Source organism: Pseudomyrmex gracilis, unplaced genomic scaffold, assembly GCF_002006095.1.
Source record: "Pseudomyrmex gracilis isolate BER0280 unplaced genomic scaffold, ASM200609v1 scaffold_80, whole genome shotgun sequence".
NCBI classification, from domain to species: Eukaryota; Metazoa; Arthropoda; class Insecta; order Hymenoptera; family Formicidae; genus Pseudomyrmex; species Pseudomyrmex gracilis.
Window position 1 is genome coordinate 30,363 of NW_018020664.1, and position 26,417 is coordinate 56,779.

General features: G+C 38.6%; 3 protein-coding genes across 5 annotated transcripts; 1 reads left to right on the forward strand and 2 right to left on the reverse strand.

Annotated features, from left to right (window-relative positions):
* The first annotated feature begins 2,106 nt into the window (after positions 1 to 2,106).
* On the forward strand, positions 2,107 to 6,021 carry LOC109855048. Its single transcript, XM_020428848.1, has 6 exons — positions 2,107 to 2,267; positions 2,590 to 2,919; positions 3,043 to 3,099; positions 3,213 to 3,284; positions 3,643 to 3,754; positions 4,261 to 6,021. Exons 1-6 carry the CDS (start codon positions 2,250 to 2,252, stop codon positions 5,076 to 5,078), a joined length of 1,407 nt encoding a protein of 468 aa, XP_020284437.1. The 5' UTR covers positions 2,107 to 2,249; the 3' UTR covers positions 5,079 to 6,021.
* LOC109855046 (endothelin-converting enzyme 1-like) lies at positions 5,462 to 15,249 on the reverse strand. 3 transcript variants are annotated; one of them, XM_020428847.1, is made up of 20 exons: positions 14,857 to 15,249; positions 13,571 to 13,634; positions 12,924 to 13,031; positions 12,610 to 12,826; positions 12,010 to 12,079; positions 11,817 to 11,917; positions 11,154 to 11,207; positions 10,886 to 10,943; positions 10,163 to 10,353; positions 9,806 to 10,043; positions 9,275 to 9,518; positions 8,588 to 8,864; positions 8,336 to 8,491; positions 7,993 to 8,228; positions 7,798 to 7,910; positions 7,640 to 7,698; positions 7,434 to 7,482; positions 7,110 to 7,296; positions 6,825 to 7,001; positions 5,462 to 6,740 (listed from the first exon to the last, which is right to left on the reverse strand). In XM_020428847.1, exons 4-20 carry the CDS (start codon positions 12,623 to 12,625, stop codon positions 6,567 to 6,569), a joined length of 2,400 nt encoding a protein of 799 aa, XP_020284436.1. In that variant the 5' UTR covers positions 12,626 to 12,826; positions 12,924 to 13,031; positions 13,571 to 13,634; positions 14,857 to 15,249; the 3' UTR covers positions 5,462 to 6,566. The 3 variants fall into 3 exon arrangements, with proteins under 3 accessions (XP_020284436.1, XP_020284434.1, XP_020284435.1); XM_020428845.1 differs by having other exon boundaries at positions 5,462 to 7,001; XM_020428846.1 differs by lacking the exon at positions 13,571 to 13,634 and having other exon boundaries at positions 5,462 to 7,001; positions 12,924 to 13,000.
* A 4,187-nt stretch (positions 15,250 to 19,436) lies between these two features.
* On the reverse strand, positions 19,437 to 23,251 carry LOC109855084 (vitelline membrane protein 15a-3-like). Its single transcript, XM_020428923.1, has 3 exons — positions 23,183 to 23,251; positions 22,632 to 22,691; positions 19,437 to 20,221 (listed from the first exon to the last, which is right to left on the reverse strand). The coding sequence occupies exons 1-3, from the start codon at positions 23,192 to 23,194 to the stop codon at positions 20,006 to 20,008; spliced, it is 288 nt and encodes a 95-aa protein (XP_020284512.1). The 5' UTR covers positions 23,195 to 23,251; the 3' UTR covers positions 19,437 to 20,005.
* Positions 23,252 to 26,417: the final 3,166 nt, after the last annotated feature.

Genomic DNA, 26,417 nt, shown 5'->3' on the forward strand with positions numbered 1-26,417 from the left:
TTGCAAATTCTTTTGCAACTGACTTTATTGTATCGTAAACACGTCGCGCGCGATCATTGCTGTAATATCAAAAAATTATTGAAAAAAACAGAACTCTTTCATGCAGAAAAATTATTATGTATTACATAACTGTCCGTTTCTTGTTCGATAATCTTGTCATCTTGTTTTTACTTAATGCAAAGGGACGACAATTGGCTTTTAGACAGATATGTGTGCAAAGTGCTTGAGTTCTGCGTACGTTGAGGGAATCGACGACTTTCATTCGACGATGCTAAAAACGGTTGTGCTAAAAACATCTCACCCGTACCAATCCTCTTATGTCAAGTTTATATTTCACGCTTGCTTTCATTCTCTCAAGCGAATCGAAATACGAAAAAAAATTGTCGAAGAAATAAAAAAAACAAACCACAGTTGAAAACACAGTAAATTTCATTGCTTTGTTCATTATTATGTGAGATAACAAATTACGCATTGAAATTTTTCTCTAGGAAAAAGGAAGTGCGCGCATTTCTGAAAAGTAAATTTACTTACAATTTAGCAAATTATTACCGCAAATAATTTATGAACAAGCTACAAATTTTTTTGTAATGTATAGGACACTTCAATGTCGACAGCTACAGAGGAATTATAATAAAGTATATTTTCGAACGTAATCCGACGTGTCGTTGTGGTCCGTTGCACATGTATGTAATAGGGTGTAGCTCCTGCATGTTGCAAAAAAAAAAAAAGAAAGAAACGTTCTAAAAGTCATCGCTGTCGAATAGCAAATTTATAAGCGGTAGCCTTGTTCCAGCGACATTTTGACGAATTAGCAAGTTTCAATTTCGAGTTTTATTTATAAAACCAGTCTCAAATGGAGAAATTTAATCTATATTTTTCAGTTCGCTTGTAGTTGTTCTTCAATCACGATTCTATTTTTACTGTATATGAAAAATCTTAATAACATTATGACAAGATGACTCGTATAAAGTAATGTTATTAATTATTTACACAAATTGTGAGAATATGTAAAATAAATTTTTTTTTACAAAAAATATATAACACAAAGAGGAACGTGTATAATGGCAATTTTTTTGATGTTTTTGTAAGTGAAAATATTAAAAAGGTTTGGAGATGAATCTTGAATTTTTTAAAATAATAAAATAAACGAGATGTTTATGCTTTTTACTATACGTCGAGACCATGTTGCAAATATATATATTTTTTTTTGAAAATAATTATGTATTTTTTCTTTAAGTTGATTCCTCTCAGTATTATATTTTGTGCATAAAAATATTGAGGTAAGATAAGATCGAAGATGAAATATTTTACGAGATATATTTTATAGTTTGTGTAAAATTACGTCAAATTAAAAATATCTCGTAAACTACTCAATTTTTGAGCATCCCATCTGGCATTATCTCATAACTTTTTAAAAATATTGTGAGAGAAATCAATTTATATAAATTAAAGTGATTTTCATTTAAAAAAAGAGTCAGATTGATCTTGAAATCTCTTTCATCTGCAAAAACTCGTTTTCATCATACGATGTTTTTCTCTCTCTCTCTTTCTGTATTAAATAAGTTTTGTTTAAAAAGTTTATTTTTATACATATTCTCATACCTCTTGCAAATATTTATACATCGATCGTGTCATACGAATCAATCTGTATGTGTTATCACAGCACATTATGCGATGTAATATTGTAACATAATAAATTTATTATCTGCAGCCTTATCGAAAAATGCGTGTAACTCGGAAAAAAACAGATAAAAAAAGAAAAGCCAATGACTGACGCGTTGCGCAAAGTGTCAATAAGTTGTTTGCACGAATTATCATTGAATATGATTTCCATAGATTTAGGTTTTTATTTTCTGACCAAAAGTGAATGTTCGTGAAGGAATCTGCTGTATTTTTTCTTAAAGATTCTATGTATACAACGGCAAAAATACACGCACACACACACACATACACACACACACACACACACACACAAAGAGATATTCATGTCGGTTGCTATTGGTACTGCTGCTATAAATTCGATGTTATCTACCTCGAGATTTCAGAAAGCAGTGTGAAGTTTCGAAAAGCGAGCGAACGACGAGGTATCGGTAGAGTCCATTAAAAAATCATCTTCCAATGCCACCAGATTGCGACATGTGGAAGAAGACGCGTTCGGGAGAAGAAAGGAGGATCCCGGATTTCGGAGTATAAAAGGTCGAGATATCTGTGGACAGATGCTCAAATCATCTTGACATCACACGGCTAATATGAAGTTTTACGTGCTGGTAAGAAACTATCTCATTTTTGTTCCTATTTCCGAAAGTTCTCGTGACAGAAGTTTTCACATTTTTTTTATCAAGTACATTCTTAGATTTCAAGTGACAACTTTTGCGCGCTTTAATTTCTTTCTAGTTAGGTAGTTTTTGTTAAAATATATTTAATTAAATGGTTCTTTTTAAATATGTACATCGTTTACATTTTGTATATATAAAATATATAATACACGATAATTAATTAGCATTAAAAAAGTAAGAATATAAACGATACTTATTTTATGTATTTTACAAAGCAAATAAATTAAACATTAAAATATTCAAATTTTTCCAGATCTGCTGCGCGGCTGCTGTAGCAGCAGCACCTGCTGACAAACAGAAGAGGGAAATTTTGCCAGGAGACCCGCGTTACGGCACCGACTATCATCACCATCATCATCATCACGACAACGATGTACAGACTGTAAAAGCCGCCGGCGGTTACGCGGGTTCTTTTGCGGTTCCGGACACGGAGGGCCGATCGCACCAAACATACTCGTCCTACGGACCCCCGAACTATCAATCCGGCACGCCGTTGAGCTTCGAACAATCGGCAAACGATGCCACCAAAACTTCCGCCGCTCAAGTTCCATCCACTTCTTATGGAATACCCGATACCTTTCAGGTAATCAGATAATTTACGATTTATTGACAGACTGAATAAAGACTTGAATAAAGTTAAATAGTTAATAATAAAATGCTATTGTATTTTGAATTTGTTTGAACCATTTATTTTTTTCTGTTTCAGAATATTAACAACAATTACTATCTTGGACCTGTCGACGAAAAAAATCCCACAGTCAAGGTATATCAAATTATTAAATAAAAAACATAAATTAACATTCTATTTTTCTTTTATTGTCAATGTTTTATTGTCAATATGTATATAATTGATTTTATTATCTTATTACTGTGCAGACGAGCACTTTGAACGTCGATTACCAGCTACCATCCGTTGAAGCGCCCATTTCTTACGCTGCTGATCTTAAAGTGAGTATTACTCGAGCACAACTATAACTGGGTTCCAGTTAAAATAAATAAAGTAATAAATAATTTCACAGTTTTGATAAATTTAATCTAAATTTATGTTTTACGTATTTTTTTATTTTTTATTTTTAACCTGAGGAACACGTTCATCTTTCACAAAACTCGTACCAAACTCCCGTGGTAAAGGTGATGTGTGTTTTAAAATTAAAATTTTATTTGTGTTATATAATTTCTTATATAATTTTATATATATTGTAACTTGTATTTTTTATCGTATTTTCAAAATTATTTTTCCTATCACTTTATTACACACTTATTGGTTTTCCTGTTTATATCTACTTTAATGTCTCTCTTTTCGAAGGAAACGCATGTGCAGAGCAACGCGGCAGCCGTTTCCGAGGCGCAGCAACCGACGGTCGCTCAGAAGAATTTGGAAACTGTTCGGCAAGTGAAGGTGACATCTCAGTCTCAAGGTAAGTGTTGATTTACACAAACGCATTATTTCGACACGACGATGACGATTTCTCCTAAATTAAAATCTGGACTTGTAAATATCTATGTAAATGTAGTCCGCGCCCATCGCACAAATTACGTGATATCCCACGGAGACCGGGCGCGGTTGAATAATCTTCGTCGAGGTCGCTCAAAAGTCGTATAAAAGTATTCCACTTCTTGACATTAACGCGAAGCCACGTCGTAGCGAATATAAGTCACCCTTTTTAAACGAAAACGAATCCGCGATGTATGCGCGGCATTAATATTCATCGAGTGTGTTGCATAATTAATTAACGACATCAACCTTTTCCACTGTTTCTTAATATTTAGCTACACATATGAATTATATACGTGTGCAACATATACGCGCGTACAAACAGATTCTTTCTCTCTTCTTAAAAGATAATATATCAAAAATATAAAAGTTTTATATATTAATTTAAATATACATACGTTACATATATTTATTTGTTCCTTCCTGAAGGAGCTCATCAGCACACTAGCGGGCCCATCTTCACCATCCCTTCGCTCAGCTACACTTCGTACAGCAGCATACCCGTGAAGACCGTGGACCGCCATGTGCACGTGCAAGTGCCACAGCCGTATCCCGTGCCGATAACCAAACACGTCACGGTTTCCGTTCCTGTGCCCCAGCCCGTCGAAGTGCCGAAGGCCTATTACGTCCGCGTGCCCCAACCCGTTCGGATCACCGTGGACCGTCCGTACCCCGTGGAAGTGCCGCGCCCGGTGCCGTACACCGTTCCCCAGTACGTCAGAACCAACGTTCCGGTTCACGTGACCACATTCGAAGCGATAAAAGGAAACAACCCGTTCGAAAACTTCTTGTCCAACATCCCGACTTTCGGACAGAACTTCCCTTCGTTGGACAGCTTTCCTTTTCCCTGGAACTTTCCGGGTTTCCCTGGATTAGATTCGTTCCTACCAAATCAGCAACCAACCCAGCAACCAACTCAGCAACCAACCCAGCAACCAACTCAAACTCCGGGAGCGAGTCAATCCGACGTGCTGTTTTCGGCCAACACTGACGGGGTCGCGGTCGAGAGTCCGACGACGAAAACCGAAGTTGTACCTAAACCCACCGTCGTGCAGTCGGTGAAGATTCAACAAACGCAGGAAACATACAAGCCGAGCACAGCGTGCGCCGGATGTTCCGTTACGAACGCTCAGCCAACAAAGCTGAACGACTTGGCGCAGCCCACGAAGTTCGAATCTGAGCAGTCACCCACAAATCAGCAGGAATACGTGCAGCCCACTGACGCCAACGGTGGTTACGTTTACTAGAGAGTTGTTTGTCGTAAAAAGAGGGACGTTGAACAAGGCTACTGAAATTTGTTAGAAGAAATCCACTGAAGAAAGGATTACAACAATCTCTTGTTTTCCCGAAGTGCTCGAGTTGATTGAGAAAAGTTCTATGCTTTTCTAACAGCTTATTTTATCATATTTAGATATAAAAGTGAATGTTTTGATCTTGCAGTAAGATGATTTCTTTAATAGCGCGCGTGCGCGTTTCCAGTACCTATTCAATTGACTTGAAAAATTCGTATCGGAACAATTTCTCTTTCTCTCTCAATTTCTTCTTTTCTCTTTTCTTCTAAGCATAATCCGTGAAAAAGATCTTAATTTTTAAATGTTTCTCTTATTTGAGATTTTATTTTATTTATTTATTTTTTTTTTTTTTACTGGAAAACAAGCTACATCCAAGATTTGAGTAATTTATTTTACTCGATTGTTTAAATAAATCTTCTTGTTTTGAATCCTTTCGTTAGTCGCTCCTTTGTAATAGCGATTTCGGCTGGTTTGCACCGACTGCACATTTCGGGTGTCGGTGCAAATTGTGTGTTCGGCTGGTCGAATGGCAGCAGTTCTTTGCTGGTTCCGCGTATTCGTCTGAGCTCAGTACACCGCATAGGTGCATGTTGAGTTTACACAAAGTGGCTCTCACAAATTAGTCGGAGCCAGTTAGTGTAATCAGTACACACACCGATGCGGTGTTGCACACAATTGCACCAACTCTACACAGGTGGCACACCGGTGCAGACCAGCCGAAATCGCTATAAGTAGCATGATTCTCTATGGCCGCGGATAGGAAGAAATCTTCCAACAAATTGACAAAGACGTCTTATATGAATGTTCGAAAGTCAGAAGAATATTGACATCAGAGAGAAAAGTTGTACATATACGATTTCGTTTACGTAAATAAAGTTCTCTTTTATTACAAACGTCATTGAATTGGTTTTGATTCTTCGTAAAAGTCACTCACATCGGTGCGAAAAGTTTCACAATTAATAGCGATTTCGGCTGGTCTACACCGACTGCATATTTTGGCATATGTTGGTGTAACTTGTGTGTTCGGCTGGTCGAATGGTGCAGTTCCTTGCCTGGTGCCGCGTATTCGTCTGAGCTCAGTACACTGCATAGATGCATGTTGGGTGTACACAAAGTGGCTCTCACAAATTAGTTGGAGCCAGTTGGTGTGGTCTCGTGTTCGGCTGATACACACTAGCGTGGTCGAAATATCCAGTGCAACACCACATGAGTGTACGCACTGCACACTTGCACCAACTCTACACTCAGGTGGCACACCGATGCAGACCAGCCGAAATCGCTATAAGTAAGAGTCTCTCTCGAGATTCGTCGTCGCAACGATAATTGAATTATATTACAGCAATGTTGCGTCTTTCTTTTATCGTTGAAATTAAAACGCGTTTCACTGATCGACGGCATCAAATGGCTAAGCATCAAGTTGTCTCTCCTCGGCCGAAGATATCACTACCATAGATGACACTTTTTCGGAGGATTCATGTACGATCCTTCGGGACAGTTCCAGGCGGTGCTGAATTCCTTGGAGTTTCTCAGCACCGCTTGAAGTCTCACGTGGCCGGGACAGTGACTGTCCTCCAGCATCCATTTAAGCGAAGACGCGGTGTACGACTCGCACCACAACTGAAATAAAAAAATATATCTTTTATTTTCAAAAAAAATTAAGTAAAGGAGAGTTTCTTTTAGAGGATAGATCGTTGATCCTACGTGTCCGAAGGCGAGAAACAGCAGCTGTTCGTGCGTCAAATGCGTGAGTCCCGGAAGCAGAGGTTCCTTATCGTGTCTGGTCTTCCATCTCGCGTAAGCAACGACGGCCTCGCGAAGACCGCCGTTGTCGGCGATGTTCTCGCCCAGAGTCAGTTCCCCGTCGATGTAATCGTCAATCTGCCGATTGTATAATATCGGTTATGTCAATATAACAATAGCACATGTGTAAAAATTAATAATGGCATTCGCTCAATGTTTATGTGTGTGTGTGTGTGTGTTGCTTGCCTCGTTCTCGTAATAAGTGTTGTAGTGATCGATGAAGCACTGGGTTCTGTCGGTGTATTCCGAGATGGTGTTGTTGGTCCACCATTGGCGGAGATTTCCTTCGCTGTCGTAGTGCCGACCGAGATTGTCGAAACCGTGGGTCAATTCGTGCCCGAGTATCGAACCGATGGCGCCGTAATTCAAGGCCCTGAAATTTTGAAAAAAAAAAAAAATCGACAATGTTTAATTCAGCTTTAAGTGTGTTCGTTTAAATAATAATTCGCTGTTATTTGATTTTAATAAAAAAAAAAAACACGAAGTAAAAACGTATATTTCCATTCTTACTCGAGACCCAATTCATAGAACGGGAATTGAAGAATTCCGACGGGTATGGCTGCGTGAGTAGGCGTAAAAACAGAATACATGTTAATGCAATGCGCGCATCAAAGTTTGTGACGCACATTAATCAAAGAAAGATGCTAATTTTTATCGATTAATTTTCTAATTAAACTCATCTTTTACGTGAAAAACATGTCAGTCTCTTTACGTACTTATTTGATTAACATGAAAGGTGTGGAACGCGTTTACATCAGTAGGATCGGTCGTCCAGCTGATCGGATCCATGACGACAAAGTGAAACGTGAATAATAAAGCTTTAACACATCGCCGTTTTCGTTCTCTGACAAACATTCTCGCGAGTTCTACTTACTAAAGCTTGTTGTCCAGATTATTATTGTCGCGCAAGCTCGCCCACGTGGCGTTCCAAGACAGACGAACGATCTGCACCATGTTCTCCAGGTATTTTGTTTCCGACAGGTCCACCTAATAACATAACACAAAATGCAAAAACGCAATGTTCTTCCTCTTCTAGATTTTATAGTTTTTTATATCAATTGTTTCTTACGCCTTTGTAATATTCGTCGAGTTTCTTTTTGTCGAAGAGCCACTTGGGAAATCCAATTTCGGAACTCATCTTCCGACTCTTTTCCAGGGTCGCCGACTTCGTCGTCTCGTCCATCCAGTCCGTTCTGCTGACGAGCGAGACAAACGCCTCTCTTATGTCTTCGACCATTTCGCGCACTTTATAACCTGTTTTGGTCTGAAACGTTGGATCAACAAATAACCACGACACCGCCATTCCTGAAAATCCAACAGAAGAAACTTCATTTCCTCGCAAAATATATATATATATATATATATATATATATATATGTATGTATTATACGAGATATATATTGTATACATACCCATCAATTGATTCACAGCCGATGCGCAATGCAAAGATTGGGATTCACCTATTTCTACCTGCATCACTTTGTTCACATACTCGTTCCAAGCGTCTCTGAGCTTTTGGGAAGAGTGAGGCGTCGCCATATCCACGACGACCCACCAAATGTAACTTTCTGAATTCAAATTAAATAATAATAAATGTTTTTTTATACAAACACATACGGTTAGATAAATTAAATTAGAAAATTGTGGATAAACAAGTTACACACCCAACACTTCCTCCTCGGAAGCAGCGAGTATCAGCGCCACGTCTTTCAAGTAATTTAAATTGCCGACAAGCACTTTGTCCTTGTTATCGAGATCCAACGTCACGATCTGCTCGAAGACCGACTCGATGAAGGGTCGCCAAATCTGTTTGGGAACAAGAGTCGAGTTGATGCTCGTCACGTATTCGTCCGTCAACTTTTGAAGATCGTCCACCAATATGTAATCATCGTCGCTCAAATCATCCTCGGAAACGCTTCTATTTTGATCCTCACGAATCATCTGCAAGAGTGAAATTTTTTCAGTTACGATTTCAACGCGAGTTACTAGTTGTTCGTGTGTTTGTATTTTTAATTTTATTTATTAAATTGCATAGATCGAACGTTTCGATCAATTTGTTGGGATCTTCTTCTTCAACGATTAACAAAAAATTAAAAATTAAAAAGTCGATAGCAGCACATTATATGCGAAGAATAATTTAAATTTTTTTTATTTATAAAAAAATGATTTAGTCAAAGGAATAACATAAAAAACGCTGTGTCAACTAAAATCACAGAAGAAACTTTCAACGTACATTGCTACATTTTGTTCACGTGTAAAATCATTGAAATTTCGCATTTATTTAATTGTAACGAATAATGTTAAAAAAAGTTTTTCTTTTTTAAATATTCGGAATAAAAACAACTACTTACGTAATAAAGGACGCTGCTAGTGTCGTAAATCGTCTCGACGAATTCCGCTAGTATCTCCGTTTTGAATTCGCTTTCCGTGATGCAGGCATTAACAGTGCCGTTGCTGATGATCTGCTTGATGACATCGGTCATGTAAACCAATTCGGCGTCTTCGTTTTCGTCCAGCATGGATTCGTCGTCCAGATCTTCCAGCTTTCTCAGACGCGATCTGATGGTCCGCAGACGTCTCTCCAATTCTTTATCGCTATTGTCAGAAGTCGTTACTGTAGATATATTTGTTTATGCTATAAGTCTTTAAAAAATTAAAATATATTTATACGTTATTCGCAAAATTTACATGTACACAGTACATTTCTCTTCTCTAATTTTAAAAATAATACTTAAATTAATAATAATAATAATAATACTTTTTTTTATTAGTAATAATTTTTATTAATTTAAATAAATAAATAATTATAACAATGACACTAGCGCGTTTCAAACCCGAAAAACATCTTTGTATGTTAATAATTTAAATAAGTATTTACATGCCTGGGAAATGGACTGCCCTGCTCCGGAACGTCGAGGTAGAGTACGTTTCTGCTATTGTTTCTCGGATCGGGCATTATGTCGAAACCGAAGAAAATGTCACGGCCCAGAATTCTCTTCACCTTGGCGCTCTGCTCGATGTAATTGTCAGTTTTATTGGTGAGAGCCGCCGGTATCATCGGCAAATTCAACAACTCCAACAGATCGATCAGCGGCGACAGATCGAGCTCGTTCATCGATCCTGAAATTTTATTAATTCACAATCCTTTCTCATTTTTTTACTTCGTCGAAATTACGAATCGTAATAGCTGCCCTTATCGGCTCTCTGTAACTGACCAGAAACTCAAAATTACAACGTACGAGTGTCCATACAGCTGGTAAACAGCGTCTTCGTTTGCATCACTGCCCGCGGTACTTGACCAGCGGACACATTGACCTTCAACAGTTCTCGGATCTTCCTGGACACGCGATCGCTGCGTTCGCTGAACCAGGAATTCGTCAGACTGGAGTCCGGAATGGGATGTTCCTGCGACCATCTGCCGCACGCGTATCTGAGAGAAACAATTTGAACCATAAAAAAAAAAAGAAAACAAGCGATTTTACATCTTACAAAAACAAATTAATATACCTAAGTTAATTAATTATTTAATATATAGATTTTGTCTTGCAACACACATGACAATGATAAATTCTTTTCTCTAGCGAACGCGCGCATTAAACTTCGTGGAAGCTCGTTTCATTCAGGTTACTGAAAGTGGAGCGCACGAAGTGATATTTTACGTAATGGAAAAACGGTCGGTCACGATCTGATAGAATTTCTGATAAGTGCTTTGTGAAACTCGAATCAAAAAACAAAAAAAAGATAGTCTGTGTGTGTGTGTGTGTGTGTGTGTGTGTGTGTGTGTGTGTGTGTGTGTGTGTGTGTGCGCGCGTGCGCGCGCGCGCGCGTTTACGTGATTGGATGAGCTGGAAATCTTATGAGAAAGATGTTTTTTTTGTTTTTTGTTTTGGTTTTTAACGTCGAAAACAAAACTCTTCTACTCTACCATCCACATTATACACACAGGAAAACGATCGACTTACTGATAAAAATCATCGCATGGATCTACAGAAGCGTTCATAGATTCCTTCAAACTAGCAGCTTTATATATGCAAATAAGAGAAAAATATTAATTATTATTTCTCCAACTTTCTATTGCTAAGTAACTTTTCGCACACATTTTTGCACAATTTTATTATTTCTCTCCCACAATGGTTACTCGTGTAACGCAATAAGCGTTTATTCGCTTTCCTTTCTCTCAACAATATATATATATATGTATAACAAAGTTACAGATTTCAGATTACTCACCTATTCGCACGCAATCTTCGCTATCGCATATTTTTATCACGCTGATGCGCACATCTGCAACAGACAGACGGATCGACGCGTAATTATTGTACGTGTGCCGGCGATTAAGCGCTTTTTAAATATATTTTTATTAAAAATATATTTTAGATGAGTTGCGTGTGTTTTTTCTTGCGACAAAGTGATGCTTCGTCAATTACTCGAGATCTGAAATCTTCGTGTCTCGATATCTTTTCGAGAGAAAAAAAGTAATACATCTAAATAATATCCGATCTGACCAAAATATCTAGATTAACTTACAGGGAAAAACAACTATGGATTATTGCGTATGAATAATGACAAACACGTGTCGGGAACCTGTTTCATAACACACTACCTGCGCGCACGAGTCATAGTCGTGTGTCTGCTGAAATATTTATGCAATGTCAATGGCGATCGAAGACACTTAACTATTTTCTCTGTCACAATTCGTCAAAAATGCAAAATGTAAATTGCGAATAAAGAGAACATGTTAAAAGCGTGTTAAGCGATAGAGTTGACGCATCTTTTTGAATAAAAACCCAATTTTTATGTTTGTCTAATTAAGTTATTGCAAGATTTACGGCGCATTATTTTGTTATTTGTTTATTATTTATTGTTAAAGCAAAAAAAAAAAAAAAGACTCACAAAGTATCGCGAGCACCACAATTGTGATGATCAGGGGAAGACCCGCGAGGACGAGCAGGAATATCATTTGTAAGTTGGTAATTCGGGTCCGCTTTTTAAGGCTGCAAATACAAAAAATTTCGATTGAAAAAGCGTAATCGTAGGTAATTCAGAAAAAAAAAACATTCTTAAAAACAAATATCTGTAATCTTACTAAGTGTATCTGGATCTTATCGGCACCAATTGGTCTTGGCTTCCGACTGAGTAAACGAACGTCTCATCCTCTAAGGAGAAATAAAAACGCGCGTTAGTAAAAGTCGTTCGTGTGTGAGAAAATCAGATGTAAAAAAAGCTTATATCTTTCTCTGTCAAATAAAAATATAAATATATCAAATAAAATTAATTTAAAGCTTTAAATATATATATAAGCTTTAAATTAAGCCAAGAATGAAAATATGATCAATAAATTCCACCGCTGTTGACATTGAACAAACAGAGAGATATTGATTTTTTATTATTGCAAGTAAAATATGCGCGATATTTTGAGCGGACAGTGAAAAAATATGAAAATTGCGAATAAATTTACGATTCGCACTGGTTAATCTTTTGTTTAACAATTTTATAAAAATTTAACAGTTAATAAAAACATGGTGTAAAACTGTCTTTTGTTTTTTTTTTTGTAACAAAGTACAATCTTGACAAAGCAGAGTACAAGAGAGGTTGTGCGCGCGTGTGTGTTAAAAAAGATTAACGCGTGTGCACCAGGAAAGAAACGACAGAAACGGACAAGCGGGATGTAAAAATGATAACTCACTGCGTTCGTTATTCATGCTGAATGGCCCACTGACCAGATCGAACTGACGACACTGAACATCGAGTTGGACAGACAACCACGGATGTCCATACGTTCACATTTACCCAGTGGTTCTCGTGCCCCCGTCGTTGTCGTCGTCGTCGTCGTCGTCGTCGTCGTCGTAATTGTCGTCATCGTTGTCGTTGAAGCACATCGAACGAACGTCAATTCTCCCATCCTGTTTGTTCAACCGCGACAATTGATGTGAATATCGGAAGACAGATTTCTTTTGCACGCAGAAAGGAGTTCAGTGCATAACGTACATGCATACTTACGAAAGCCCTATCCGCGTGGAAGTACTTTCTCAAAGCGGCGTTACAAGTCATATGTAGCCGCGGCACGTGTAATTTCACTGTTGCATAATTTCCTTCGCGAAATTTTATCTATCGACAATGTTGCGCGCGTATCAAGTACCATTGCGCGTTACATGTGTTATATAAAAAAAAAAAAAAACAGATTTTAACATAGTTACTCTATAATTGTTTGCTTAATTGAAAAATTTTCTTATTTAATTAATAACATCTTTGTACATGATTTTCCATTTTTTTGCATACAAACTCGTATGTATCATCGACGAGAAGAATTAAAAAAGTGAAAGGTTCACTCGCGCGCGCGAACCGGCGGATATTAAAAAAACTAAAAAATGACAATAATTAATTAATCACTATATAAGACTGTTTGAGAAATATTAAATTAACGCGGTATGTGCACGTATATGTGTACGCATATATGTGTTTCAGATCGTTTCGCATTGCACGTGCCGATGAACGGTGTCCGGGAAGTTGGACTATCACGGAAAAACGCTTATTACGAGGAGAAAGTATGCAAGCAACATTGGCTACGTAATACGCCGCACGCATTTATTATTCATGCAACCGTTCTATCGGACGGTTAGTGTGTGATTGTGTAGTCGTAAACGTACCTGCGAGTTATTAGGAAAATTGTTACAATTTCTCAGCAGGTGGATACGTACATTTATTTTTGTGCTTGTTGTATCATATTATTAAAACAAATAAAATATAAATATATAAATAAAATTCGACAAAAAAATGTTTAATATTCGAAAATTTTTTTTTAAGGTTTGAACCGCGTTAGTGTCATTTTTATACCGACGTTTCGCGAACATTTCACCTCGCTTCATCAGAGCTTTTCGAGAGAGCAGCTTGAAGTATCATAAGTCATAAAAATGACACTAACGCGATTCGAACCCGAAAAACGTCTTCGAATGTTAATACAACACGCCGCGAAAGCATAAAATATCAAAGATATTTAATTTCTCAAGTATATCTTAGAAAATATATTTCGAAAAGTATATTTGAAAAAAATATTTAAACAAGTATATTTTTGAAATGGAAATTATTATTTTCAAAAAAATACAAACGTAAAGCGTTAACGGTTTTTATTCCGCGTGTTAACGTTCTGTGTGCAGTAATAAAGTTAAAAAAAAAAAAAAAAATTAGATACGTGTTACAGCTAATACGATTAGAGATAAAATCGTTGGGAAACCGAGCGCATTTCCGATTGTGGCGCAACTCCAAATAGATCGTGATGTAACCGCGATCGAAACGCGAATGTGCGCGTTAGGAAATTTCTTCGATTAATCAAGAGATACATTTGTTGTAACATAATCGGAGATTTATTGTCCTGAGGTGCGCGCTACCGAGACGAAGTATAACTAAGAACCTTAATTAAAAGGATATTTAAATTCTTAAAGGGTATTATTGTGCGTCACGCTTGATTAACGCTGAACTTCACACACAAGCGAGCGAGCGATCATTACTCTTCGCGTAATTACCAACGCGTTAGAACATTTATTGAAACTGACGATATACTATACGCGTTCACCATATATTATAATTATTTATTACATTACAAATGTGTCTGATTTTGACAACCCGACCGAAAAGATCGAGATAACCGATATATCATGTAACCAATAACGTAAACGTCACACAAACGCGACAGTGAAATACACGTAAAACCTGAAATATACAATCTTGTTGCAGGTTTGAAGAATTTTTATTTAAAATGTAAAACACATATAAACACGCGCGGGGCGCGATAGATAATTTCAGTCGCGGAAAATCAGCTTGCGTAAGTATAAAGTAAGTCGGCTTTTTTGTGCGCTCGCAAATGTAGCACCACTCGAAAAAGTTATAGCAATCGCGCGGTACGCCTGTGAACTTGGGGGAAACGCGAGATACTAACTCGTGCGTCTCTCTCTCTCTCTCTCTCTCTCTCTCTCTCTCATTTGATTCGCACGACACGGTGATTTGATACTATAGTAATATTATCGCAGTAATATGTAATTGCACACACATTCACGCGCCGATTGACTACGCGGCGAACGTCGTCGTTCGTTTTGTTGAGAGAGCTCGCGGCAATGTTCAACGGAAAAAAAAACTGCCGCGTTTTTACGGAGAACGTTCACACTGAGAGACTGGCTGATAATCTACATTCTTGGATCTCGGATGCAAAAAAAAAAAAAAAAGTGAAAATCTCGGAGCGCGACATGCCGCGTAATTACGTGGGTGTGCATTATCCCTTCCCCCGGCGTTTTAACCCGTTCACTTCGATGCAAATCACGCTGCGCGATTTCGATCAATTAAATTGAAGACGAACTTTTTATCGATCGCGGAAAATAAATTGTCTCGTTATAAAAGGTGCGTTCGTCCTATTTACTTTTTTCCCTCGCAATATCCCGCGAAAATTCTTCCAGCACGCAGGCGTGACGTACATATATACACGTTAGATCGTAATCTCGTTCGCCAACGTACAGTTGCCAACAGTTACGGCGAACAAAGCGCTCGTTACGTAATTACGAGCGCGTCTAAAAAAGTAGGGCTGTATTTAATTAATTTGCAAAACATCTATATTGTAGGAAAAATATATTTTTCAAGATCGATCCGCGGCGGTAATATTCAAAACCTCAGAAAGTATGTATATTGCGCGATAATCGAATTGTTTTACGCAATCAGACACGTAAGAACAAATCAATTGTTACGTTTCTTTTCGCCGGCGGAAGAGTAAAGACACGAGAGACACGATCTTTTTCCGTCTCTCTCATTTAGGTCGTTGATAAAACAAACGTCGTAACGCCAATGGCTCTCGAAGAAAAAAAAAAAGACAAAGGACCGTAAAGACACACTCGTAAAACTCACGTTGGAAAAACGTTGGTCGCGATGCTGAAATTGCGCGAGACCGCAGACAATTTCTGCGAAACCTCTAACGAGATTAACAAATTGGCCGAAAGCGCCAGTCAGACTTTTTCCGATGTGATCTCTGGTTTTCAGCGAAACCGCAGAAACTTATACGACAGATACAGAAGAAACCTACGTTTTAATCGTCGTCGGGACATTAGCGAAATTATGTATTATTGATGGCTGGAAAAGAAACAAGGTGTGCAAACGCAATTATCGATGACGCAATTGCGCGACACAAGAGCGTGTTTCGATTATACACACCCCCACCAATCGCAATCACATATCACAAAGTTTACGGAAAACACTTATCCCTATGAACGTGTGATTGTCGGCAAACTCCTTGCAAACTCTCGGATTTCGGAATCGAGATAAAACGACTGGGATTTGACAACGTGGGAGCGAATTGATTATTGTATTGCAAAAACAAATGTATGATTCACGTCGCTGCATTCGAGCGGCATTGTCATACAACAGAAAGGTTGGCAACCGGGGTGGCTCTGTGTTTGGACTATCCGTTGCTCGGCGACGTTGAATTGATTGATTCTCGCACTTACGCACAAGAACTCTCTCTCTCTCTTTTCTCTCAAAATAAATAAATAATTAAAATAAACAAATAATCAAGATAACAAACACAAAAGTTTCTTGTTTTTTTTTCTAAAGAATTTTATTTTTCGCCGATGTAATAGTATTTTAAAAAAAGTTGTTTTATTTAACAGCCTAATAAATATTCTCGGACAAGTTTAACTAGTATTTTCTTTTATCGCTTTTTACTCTTGTTAATTAATTTTAATTAATTTCTCGTATTCGCGCGATCTTGTGTTCAGTTTAATTAAAAAATAGCTTTCAGATTAATTAAAATAACTTTCTCGTAACGTTGAGAATAGCCGAAAGGACGTGGGGTGAGAGGATAAAACGAGCGATATTTTTATCACAAAGACGTAAAAATCAACTTTTATTACAAAATAAATAAAAGTGTTGATGCCAAATGATGTAGGGTGGGGGGGGGGTGAGAGGGTGGGCAGGGAAAAAGATGGCCGCTCTGATGTTGAAATCTCTTCTTGCCGCACGAAGTACCGTTTGATTACGGAATGAGATGAAAATCTGGAAGACGCGGAAGATTCTGATCGATGCACGTGTCATATGTAGCGTCAAGGCGTAGACGAACGGGACGGGAAGCCAATGTATATATTTGGGGAGGACTTTTTTCACGTTTGGCGATGCCGGGTCTTTTTACAAGCGATCCTTGAGTGGCCCAACAAAATGCGCGGCTGTCCTGAGACGAATCGAATGTCGAAATTCGATCAGTCGATATACCGCAACGCTTCGCGGTATTTTCTTTTCTTCGTGACCTTCGTAGTTTTTTGTTCGAACCGGAGACTCCTCGACCCGGGGGGCCGGAAATCCGCGGTTTTTTCTCAATTTCTCAAGAGACAATGTCTCTTGACAATCTCTCGTCGGAAGAGTAGTGCATTCTCCGCCGAGAATTTTGCCTGGATTAATCACGTTTTTCCAACCATCAACGTGATGATGGTCGTTGATTTAGCTGCCTCATATCAGCCTCAGGATCGCACATTCGGCGTGGACCACTCCGGACCAGCGTGTTCGCTGGCTCAAATGCAGATGCTTAATGATGGCCGTGTCCGTGGAGGGCCACGTTGACCACGGCCGGTTCGTGATGAGGAGCCGGGATGTAATGTTCGACACCGACCAAGTGTGGATGCCCTACATGCGGGCCAGAGTAGTGGATGCGGGTGGCGTGGTCGTTGCCGTGAAGAAGAAGCGGAGCGGCGTGCGGAGCCGGGATGCTCGGTTGTCCGCCGACGTGGATGTGCGTCGGCGCATGTCCGGCGGTAGCGACGGCCACAAGGGCGAACAGGACAATCTTGAAGAAAACGTAAAAAAAAATGACTTTGTGTGTTGTGATGTAAAATAAATAATATCTTGTTGTTGTTAATTATTTACACGTATAAAAATAATATAGATTGAGAAAGAGAGGAAGTTAAGAATAGAGAAACTCGCTCTCTTCCGTCGAAGAAAAGCGAAAAGTGATATATACATATAATTCTAATCAGAAAAAAAACCGAAGTATTGCAAAATTTTAAAATATGTATAATTATTAAGCGCTTACTTTTAATAATTACTAATATAAAATACAGATAATATTGCGCAAACGTAATGACATTTGAGTAAAAAACCCGCTGTTCGAGAAGCAACTTACGTAGAATTTCATGGCGGCAAGCGGTGGTTTTTCTTGTGCGTTTGTATAAAACACTAGACAAACACTATGTGTTCAAGGGGCGACGCGGTATGCTTTTATAGCGAAACCCTGCCCAGGAGTCTAGGCCCACTCTCGGGATCGTCACAGGCGGGGGCACGGCGTTCACGTCACACGGACCCCTTTCACCGGCTACGGGACCGACACCCTTTCTGGCCTCCTCGTTGGCTGGCCGCCCGACAGCGCAACGTCACGCCTCGTCACGCTTCTGATAATTTCGACATCGGCAACGGCACCCTTAAAGGTGCCAATATCAAAGATCACGGGAAATGTGGACCAACAAAGAGAACAGCAATATATATATATCATCATCGCCGCTTAATTTAAAGTAACTGACGATATATAGCGCGTAAACGTGCGAGTGCGCCGCGTGACCAAAGAACGAGAGTAACGCGGCAAATTATACGATGTTGCGAGATTACTGTGATTTCGTCTTTGTTTATACGCATAAGTAATTATAAGGTAAGTTTTTTTTACGGAACGGTGAAAAAAAAAACTAATCTCCGTTATATGTGAGAGAAATTAACTTTTATATACCATGTACACACATGTAAAAAAAATTGCATGATCTTACATATATATATATATATTTCTTACATGTGCGTGAATGTATTAATTAACTACATATTTTTTTATTTACAAAACAAATTATCTGAGCGAATGACACAAACGTGTACTTTCACAAATATTTAGAGCCAATCTTGTCACACCATGTTGACTTGTAAATACGTACTTGATATTCAAATATGTATATTTTGTCACACGTGACTGATCTTAGAGACTTTGAGAACGTGACGATCGTCTATAAAAAAATCAGAACGAAATACCTTCGAGTGCGGTATAACATTTGCCGTCGTTGTTACTTGTTAGTAACACGTTGCTCAATGCGTGTGTAGGGTTTGCGTGCACTTTACATGTGAGCATTTTAATTACTTATTTCACACGCGCGCGCACACACACACAGACACACACACACACACACACACACACACACACACANACACACACACACACACACACACACACACACACACATACACACACACACACACACACACACACATATATATATATATAATTAGCAAAATTACAACTAATAGTTATCATTTTAAAAAAATCCAAGAGGCGGGGACAAAAAAAATAACAGAAATGAAGAAAAGAGTGAAAGAAAGAGTAAAAAATAAATAGAAAATAAATGAAAATGAGGAAATAAAAAAAAATAAAAATAAAAACAAGAGAGGAGACAAAGAAAAAAGGAAAGAAAACAACAGAACGTATCGGGTGTCTTAATAAACATTGGACGTGTTGAATTCCTGGTTTATCACAAAGTCAACTTTTATTAGAAAATAAATAAAGATACATGCTGCTGCGAAGGGAAGAGGGAAGAGAAAAACGCTCTCTCTTTGATGTCTTCTTCAATGTCACAATTGCCGCACGAGAATTTGAGTGCTGAGACAGCAGAGAAAATGAAGAAACAGATATATAAAGACGCGAGTGTCATGTCGGTATGTTATGTGTGTGACGTGTTGTATATAGCGCTCTTATAAATTAAAATCGAGACAATTTCTTTTTTTGTAAGTTTCACTGCCTGGTCTGCGATCCACAAGCGGCCCAAGATTTCGTTCTTTTGTTTTTAAGAAAACAAATTTTTAAATTTATTGAAGAAGCTGATCCTGATCATTTCTGGTGATCCTCTCGTTCCACTTGCGTTTGGAGTCACCGCAGTCTTTCGATGGAAAAATATACATATCGTTGGTAAAAAAAAAAAATAATTCGTTGTCGTTAATTAACGATTAAATGATCTTTTGGAATGATTGCTTTGGACCACTCTGGACCACTCTAATGAGTTCGGTGAGTATCGTCGGGCGGGGGTATGTTTTTAGTCCCATCCGTGACCGTGTCCAGTCTTGACGACGGCGATTTGGGGTTCCGGAGCGGGTGCGTAGTGCTCGACGCCGACGAGATGCGGATGCGGAATATGAGGAGCGTCATAATGTATTCTGCTTACATGCGCGTGCCCCTTGATGTGCAGAGGCGATGGGTGCGGAGGCGGAATGGCGGGTTGTTGGGGAATGAAGTGCGCATGGTGAACCTCCTGTGGGGTGCACAGATAAAAAAAATACAATAATATTAATATTTAATAAACTCATGTATGCGATTCGCGCAAAAGTCAACGACTGTTCAATTGTGTGTGAGAACGCGCAACACGTTTTGTTTCGTTTTGTTTTGTTTTTTTTTTTTTTCAAATTCATACGTTGTAACATCATTGTTGAATTTTTCACACAGAAATTGCGAAACACGCGTACACAAAGAGGACAAAGACAATTCAGGATAATTAACTTTGCAATAGGAACGTTGGATGTGAAACACGAGCATTACGTAAGACGAACTGCACCGATTATTGCCGGTACAATTGAGCCGGCGAGATTTCGCCACGGTCTCGTTTACGAGACTCCGACGACGTAGCAAATTGAAAATCCACTTGGTCTATAACAATCACGAGCGCATATTTATTCCATTAGACAGAGAGTCATGTAAAAGCCGGAGAACGCGAACGACCATCAATCGGATCTTACAACATAAACGTAATAGTAGATATCGATCGCGGTGTTTTTTTTTCTTTTTTTCAACCAGAAATGCAATCGGTGACACGGAATTACGGCGTCGGTGGCTCGGTCGAGTTTTCCCAAGTATGTAAATTATAATGCGGCCGGGAGAAATTTACCGTCGTCGTATAGATATCAATTCTAATTAGGAGTTACTGAAACCGCGCGTACCCCACGCGACTGTATAAACTTCGATCTTTCCTTTCGTCGGATCCGAACGAAAGCGAACTTGTTATGTAATTCGCGACGTGAAGGAAGAAAACTAAGATAATTTCAATCAAACAACTTTTCGCGCAGTTCGAATTAAATCTGATCTTAATTTTTAGATCGTTTTTTCCCAGGAGCGATTTTTTTTTTTTTTTTTTTTTTTTTTTTTTTTTTTTTTTTTTTTTTTTTTTTATAGTTATTCCACTTGGCATAGTTTTCTAATTTTACTGTGTCATTTACCTTTTGTCACGATCGATACGTTACCTATTTCTCTCTCACTATCCGCTCTCTTGACAATTGAATATCTAAAATTCCATCTCTTACTCGCTTTATCAAATCAATCGAATTCGATATATGAAGAATTCGAGATTGCAATCGTCATCCTTCCATCATCGTTTACCTTGGGATAAGCCACGGGAGCGGCGACCTTGACATAATTAGGAGACGGCGCAACCCAGGGCAAGGGTGCGTGCACCGGGTTGGCGTGCACTACCGGAGCGGCGTGCACCACAGGAGCAACCCAGGGCTGTGCGTGATCAGAGTGCGAGATTATCAGACAGCGGAATCGGAACCTCGTAAGCGGCGGCTTACGAGGCGTGTGTTACGTCAACAAACTCACTTTCCCACCGAGTACGTTTCAAAGCTTCTCGGTTGCCAGACGAGAAAAACACAGACTGAATCGATGATGGATATACGATGCAGATCGATGCGGTGTGAGTATAAGAGCAAAATGAGAAGAATTATTTTTGCCGCAAAGATTAATAAATAATGCTCGATGAGAATGTGAATGAAAACTCGAAGACATAGAAACGATACGTACGTTACGGCGTATGTAAGATGTGGGTAAATAATTTAGAATGTAAGATGATTATTAGAAGAATATTACAAGAAGAACATTCGATGTGCGGAAAACAAAACCGTCAACAATGGAATAAAAGAGATGACATTTAATTACACACATAAACACACACACATATAAATGTTATTAGACGAGAGATTATATGTTGAGAAGAAGATAAAACAACGGTTTTCTTTTGCGAGATTAAATTTGCGGCAAAAGAGGCAAAGAGAGAAATTGTGAAACCCTGCGGATATATTTCTTAGAAAGATAATCAATGGCGTACGTGTCTCGTTAGAGTGATATTCGAATCGCACACGAGTCTCAGTCGTGTGTATTTAAGTTATTTAAGAGTAGAGAGAACGCGAAAGTGTGGAAGCAAGACAGAAAGAGGAATGAGAAAGATATATCGTTGAACAAATTTATTGACAAATTTATCGACCGCTGAGCATTAAATGTGCTGTTTAAATGTGCTCGCGTAATGTGAATAAATTAGCTTAGATTGAGAGATTTGCTTGAGTTCTCGTATGTGTAACGGAGCAACGTACCGTGCGCGCAACCCCCAAATCGCGCGCATAAATATATGTATAAATAAATATATATAAATATATATAAATATATATAAATACATATATAAATAAATATATATACATCTTTGCGTTCTGCTCCAATTTAATCTTCTTTACAAACTCTACTTCCACGAATCGTGACTCCGCACTACAAACTTTTTAATAATCAATAATCAATTTTGTTTTTGATCAATGATATATTTTTTTCTCGCCAGTCAGAGTCGTTCAGAAATTAAAAAAAAAAAAAAAATATTGTTTTTAAAATAAGAACTGTGAAATTCTTACTGGTTCATGATATCCAATAAGTCCGGCGCTTGCGGCCGCTACAACGGCGAACAATACAATCTGCAACATAGCGATATACATAATACAATATTTTTGCAACAAATATAATAAGAGCTCGCGTAATGTTCGAACTAGCAAAAAAACCTTTAGCCAAATAGAAATGTGCGAGATCAACAAGTGTGAATCAATAATATAGATTTTTCTCGAATTAAATTCAATTTGAATTTCCGTGAGTATTAATTTTCTATTTACATTAAAAAAATATATATCTCACACATCCAGCGTATTTTTATCTCCCATTGACCGTAAATTCTTTGAAATTTTCATGTTTTTTTTTTTTTTTAATATATGTATACATGTGTTCTGCGCACACAAATAGAGAGCGTACATTAATTTTTTTTTTGATACATGGATAGATTTGTTGCACAACTTTGCGTAACAACACCCGTGCAAATGAACAACGTCTCTCCGCGAACAAATAAATTTTATTATCGAATCTTATAACGGCCAACTTTTACTTCCTTGCGTTACATTTGTTAGGTGAAACTTACGAAGAACTTCATGATGTGTGACGGCGGTTTTTCTTGCGCGCTACGCGGGATAACACTATGTGTTTGAGGGGCGACGCGGTATGCTTTTATAGCAGGACCCTGCTCAAGCCCCAGGTGGCCCCAGGGATGCGGCGGGGGCCACCGTCATTTGCACCGCTTCGGATGCGGATCCCTTTCACCAGTAGCAAGCAGATCGACCCTTTCGGATCCCTTATCGGGAGTGTCCAATTAGAGGACACAAATTAAGCCGTAGCTTCCGGTTTCCGGAAAAGGGACCGAAATTTTCGGACATGATAAGAAAATGCCGTAGAAAAAATATACTTTTATTCAATATTTTACACGTACAGTACGTAATATGTATATATATATGTGTGTGTGTGTGTGTGTGTTTTTTATACTGACTTGACGTGTGTAACGCGATAAATTGCGAGATGTTTTATACTTGCGATATTTCTATTTCATAGCAAGATATCACAAAAAAATCGTCTTTTTCGCACAAGGTGCGGAGATCATTTTGGGAACGCAATAATTTTGCATCTCTCTCTCTCTCTCTCTGTCTTTCTCTATCAATCTCTAATGTTTAAATAAATTCCACATAAATTCTCCCCGCTTTGTGTCATTCACCCTCGGGTCTAATAAGCGCGCGTTTACGAGCTACTGTGCTAATTTCGCAACCCGCGCCAACCTGCGGTGGAAGTGGTTGATAGCCATGAACACATTTAGTTCTGGGTCGCGCATCGGAATAAATCTTCCTCTTCTCTTCTCTTTTTCTTCTCGCTTGGCAAAAACGCGAAAAAATCATCGAGATCCTCGCGAGATTCGTCGAATCTTTCGGACGAGAGAACGGAGGAGAAGGAGAAGAGGTGGAGGTAAGTGCACCTACGTTTCCTGTAATTTTAAGATATAAGTACTTTTTTTTTTGTTTTTGACTATTTAGCAATTATCTGTTAAGCCTAAGGCAACCGGTTTCTTTTTATATTCGGTATAAAAAAACTACTAGTATTCGACTCGCGGGTTTTACGCAACCTCTCCCTCTCTCGACTTTAACTCAGCGTAACTGTTTTGCTTTTCGCCTTGCGAATGAAGCGTACTTTGCGCGGAACCAACCCCCCGCAAGTATCTCTCTAATGTAGTCAACGTTGGATGTTTAAAGTCAGGCTAGGCCGATACGTATTTCGCCGCGAAACGTTGCAAAACCTGGAAAGTTTAACGATTCCCATTATTTTGTAACGCCTCGCGCTCGTGCTCTGCTTTAGATCGGAACAAGATAGAAGGAAGGGGGAAAGAAACACAAGAAAGAGACGTGTGCCCCCCACCCCCTCCCCGTTGGTGTGACGAGCGTGTAAGAAATATTAATGCAACACGTTTGCACACCGCACAAGCAGCGACGTCCGAAAGAATAGAAAAAGACCGCGAAGAAGCTCCGAATAATAATTTTATAAAATTTTTATTAGACGTGCATAAAATAAAACACTCCGTGTTAAAAAAGAGTTGACGCAAACTCAACGTAAACCAGAGAGAATTAATGCCGGTTCCGACGCGAGGTGTGCAATATTTACGTATGATGTTCGGCTCCTTATTGTTCTTGATGGTGCATTTTTACAAACGCTTGTGTAATATCGCGCATTGTGTTTCATTTGTAGTAATACGAGATTTTTCTATTGTGCAATGTCGGCATTATAACGAAACACACGATCACGCACCAAAACGCGCGAAAAATATTCACAGAATTGAGGGAAAAAAAAAAATAACGTTTAGACACACACGATTTCTCTTACGTAATAAATGATATTGCACGAAACAAAAACTTTCGTTAAAAACATTTTTGTGACGCAAGGATTTCGTATTTTTTGAAACTTTTTTTTTTTCACCACTCGGGTTGCAGTCGCGTTGTGATTTCGAGAAATCACTCACGAGAAACCTCAGAGGAACGGTCGATTAATCGATAAAAAAAAAAAAAAAACGCTCGTCCTTTAAAACGCTTTTGGCAATCGCGATCGCGCAATTGCTGCTAATTCGAAATCCAAAACAAATAAATTCGCAAACTGTTTTAATAAGGTTGTGGAATCTGTGCGACGTGATTAATTAGACTTTTGAACCTGGACAATTCCGAGGTCGGGTCAGATTTTCTAGCGCATTGAGCATCAAAACTGCGCTGTTCCAGATTCGCGTCCAAGGATATTAGCAATTGCGCCATCCGGCCGCACGGATTCCCATATCTGTGAGAAACGCGAGCGAGTAACTCTCGCTTAGAAAGTAAATTTCCACCGTCGCCCGAGGGGCTACGCCTTCAAACCTGGTCAAGCTTTAATCATTTAATTACACTCGCGACCGAATGGACTTGTCGATCGTGACGGATGTCGGCGAAACGAAGGAAATGGAAAATGATCTTGGAAAAAAAACGACGGATAATTGGCACGAAAAATCGTGAAAATCACGTGTTTTGTTTTCGGGAATTGCTGTAAAAATTAGAAAATTTTTCCAGAAACTTATTTTCAAGAAACTCACGAGAGCGATCTGCGTATATTTGAAGTATTTTTGTAATTAAAAATAACATATCGAGAGAGAGAGAAGAGAAAATATTTTAAATACACGAAGAAACGCATTTCGCCTCAAGATTTAGAGAAACCGGGGATGGGAGAGCTTCGCTTTTCCCGGTTTGTTAATTTAAAAATTCGAAAAAAACATGCATGTGCAAAGAAAATAATAACACAGCGCGGCGCGCGCACATACTGATTTTCTCGGAAAATAATTTACTCATTTTTCCTTAAAGACTTCACAGCCTTGAACGACGTTCTGAATCCGCAGATTGTACGCATGAGTACGTATAAACTTTCGACGCGCGAAAGCGCGGTGTAATGTAATCGAAATAAGCCGTGTGTGTATTATATCGCACTACCCGGAAGAAACTGTATCACCTGCAGTTATAGCAACCAGAAGCGCGTCATAGAACTCATTAAATGGTTCATAACCAAACTGCGTCTTTTTCTTCTCTTTCTCTCTCTTTTTCTCTCTCTCTATCTGATCTAACAGCACACGATCGGCATATCGTAGTCAAAAATTTTACCGCTACTAAACTTAGCTAATTATCCTGTTTGAAATGTTAATTACGCAACCAAATAAATATTACATACATATGTATTTATTACATAAGCAGATACTTAAAGTTGCGTAATTTTCGTTCCGATCTGATAGTTGCCATCCGCATTTTGATTAGATATTAGTTTATTATAAA

Excerpts from the sequence above, each read along its gene's own strand:
- LOC109855046 (XM_020428846.1), bottom strand. Across the intron at positions 10,354-10,885 it reads CCATGCGATGATTTTTATCA|ATACGCGTGCGGCAGATGGT; the intron begins GTAAGTCGATCG and ends TGTTTCTCTCAG. Across the intron at positions 7,911-7,992 it reads TCGACGAATATTACAAAGGC|GTGGACCTGTCGGAAACAAA; the intron begins GTAAGAAACAAT and ends TTATGTTATTAG.
- LOC109855084 (XM_020428923.1), bottom strand. Across the intron at positions 20,222-22,631 it reads TTATTGGATATCATGAACCA|GAGGTTCACCATGCGCACTT; the intron begins GTAAGAATTTCA and ends TGCACCCCACAG.
- LOC109855048 (XM_020428848.1), top strand. Across the intron at positions 3,100-3,212 it reads AAAAAAATCCCACAGTCAAG|ACGAGCACTTTGAACGTCGA; the intron begins GTATATCAAATT and ends ATTACTGTGCAG. Across the intron at positions 3,285-3,642 it reads CTTACGCTGCTGATCTTAAA|GAAACGCATGTGCAGAGCAA; the intron begins GTGAGTATTACT and ends CTCTTTTCGAAG.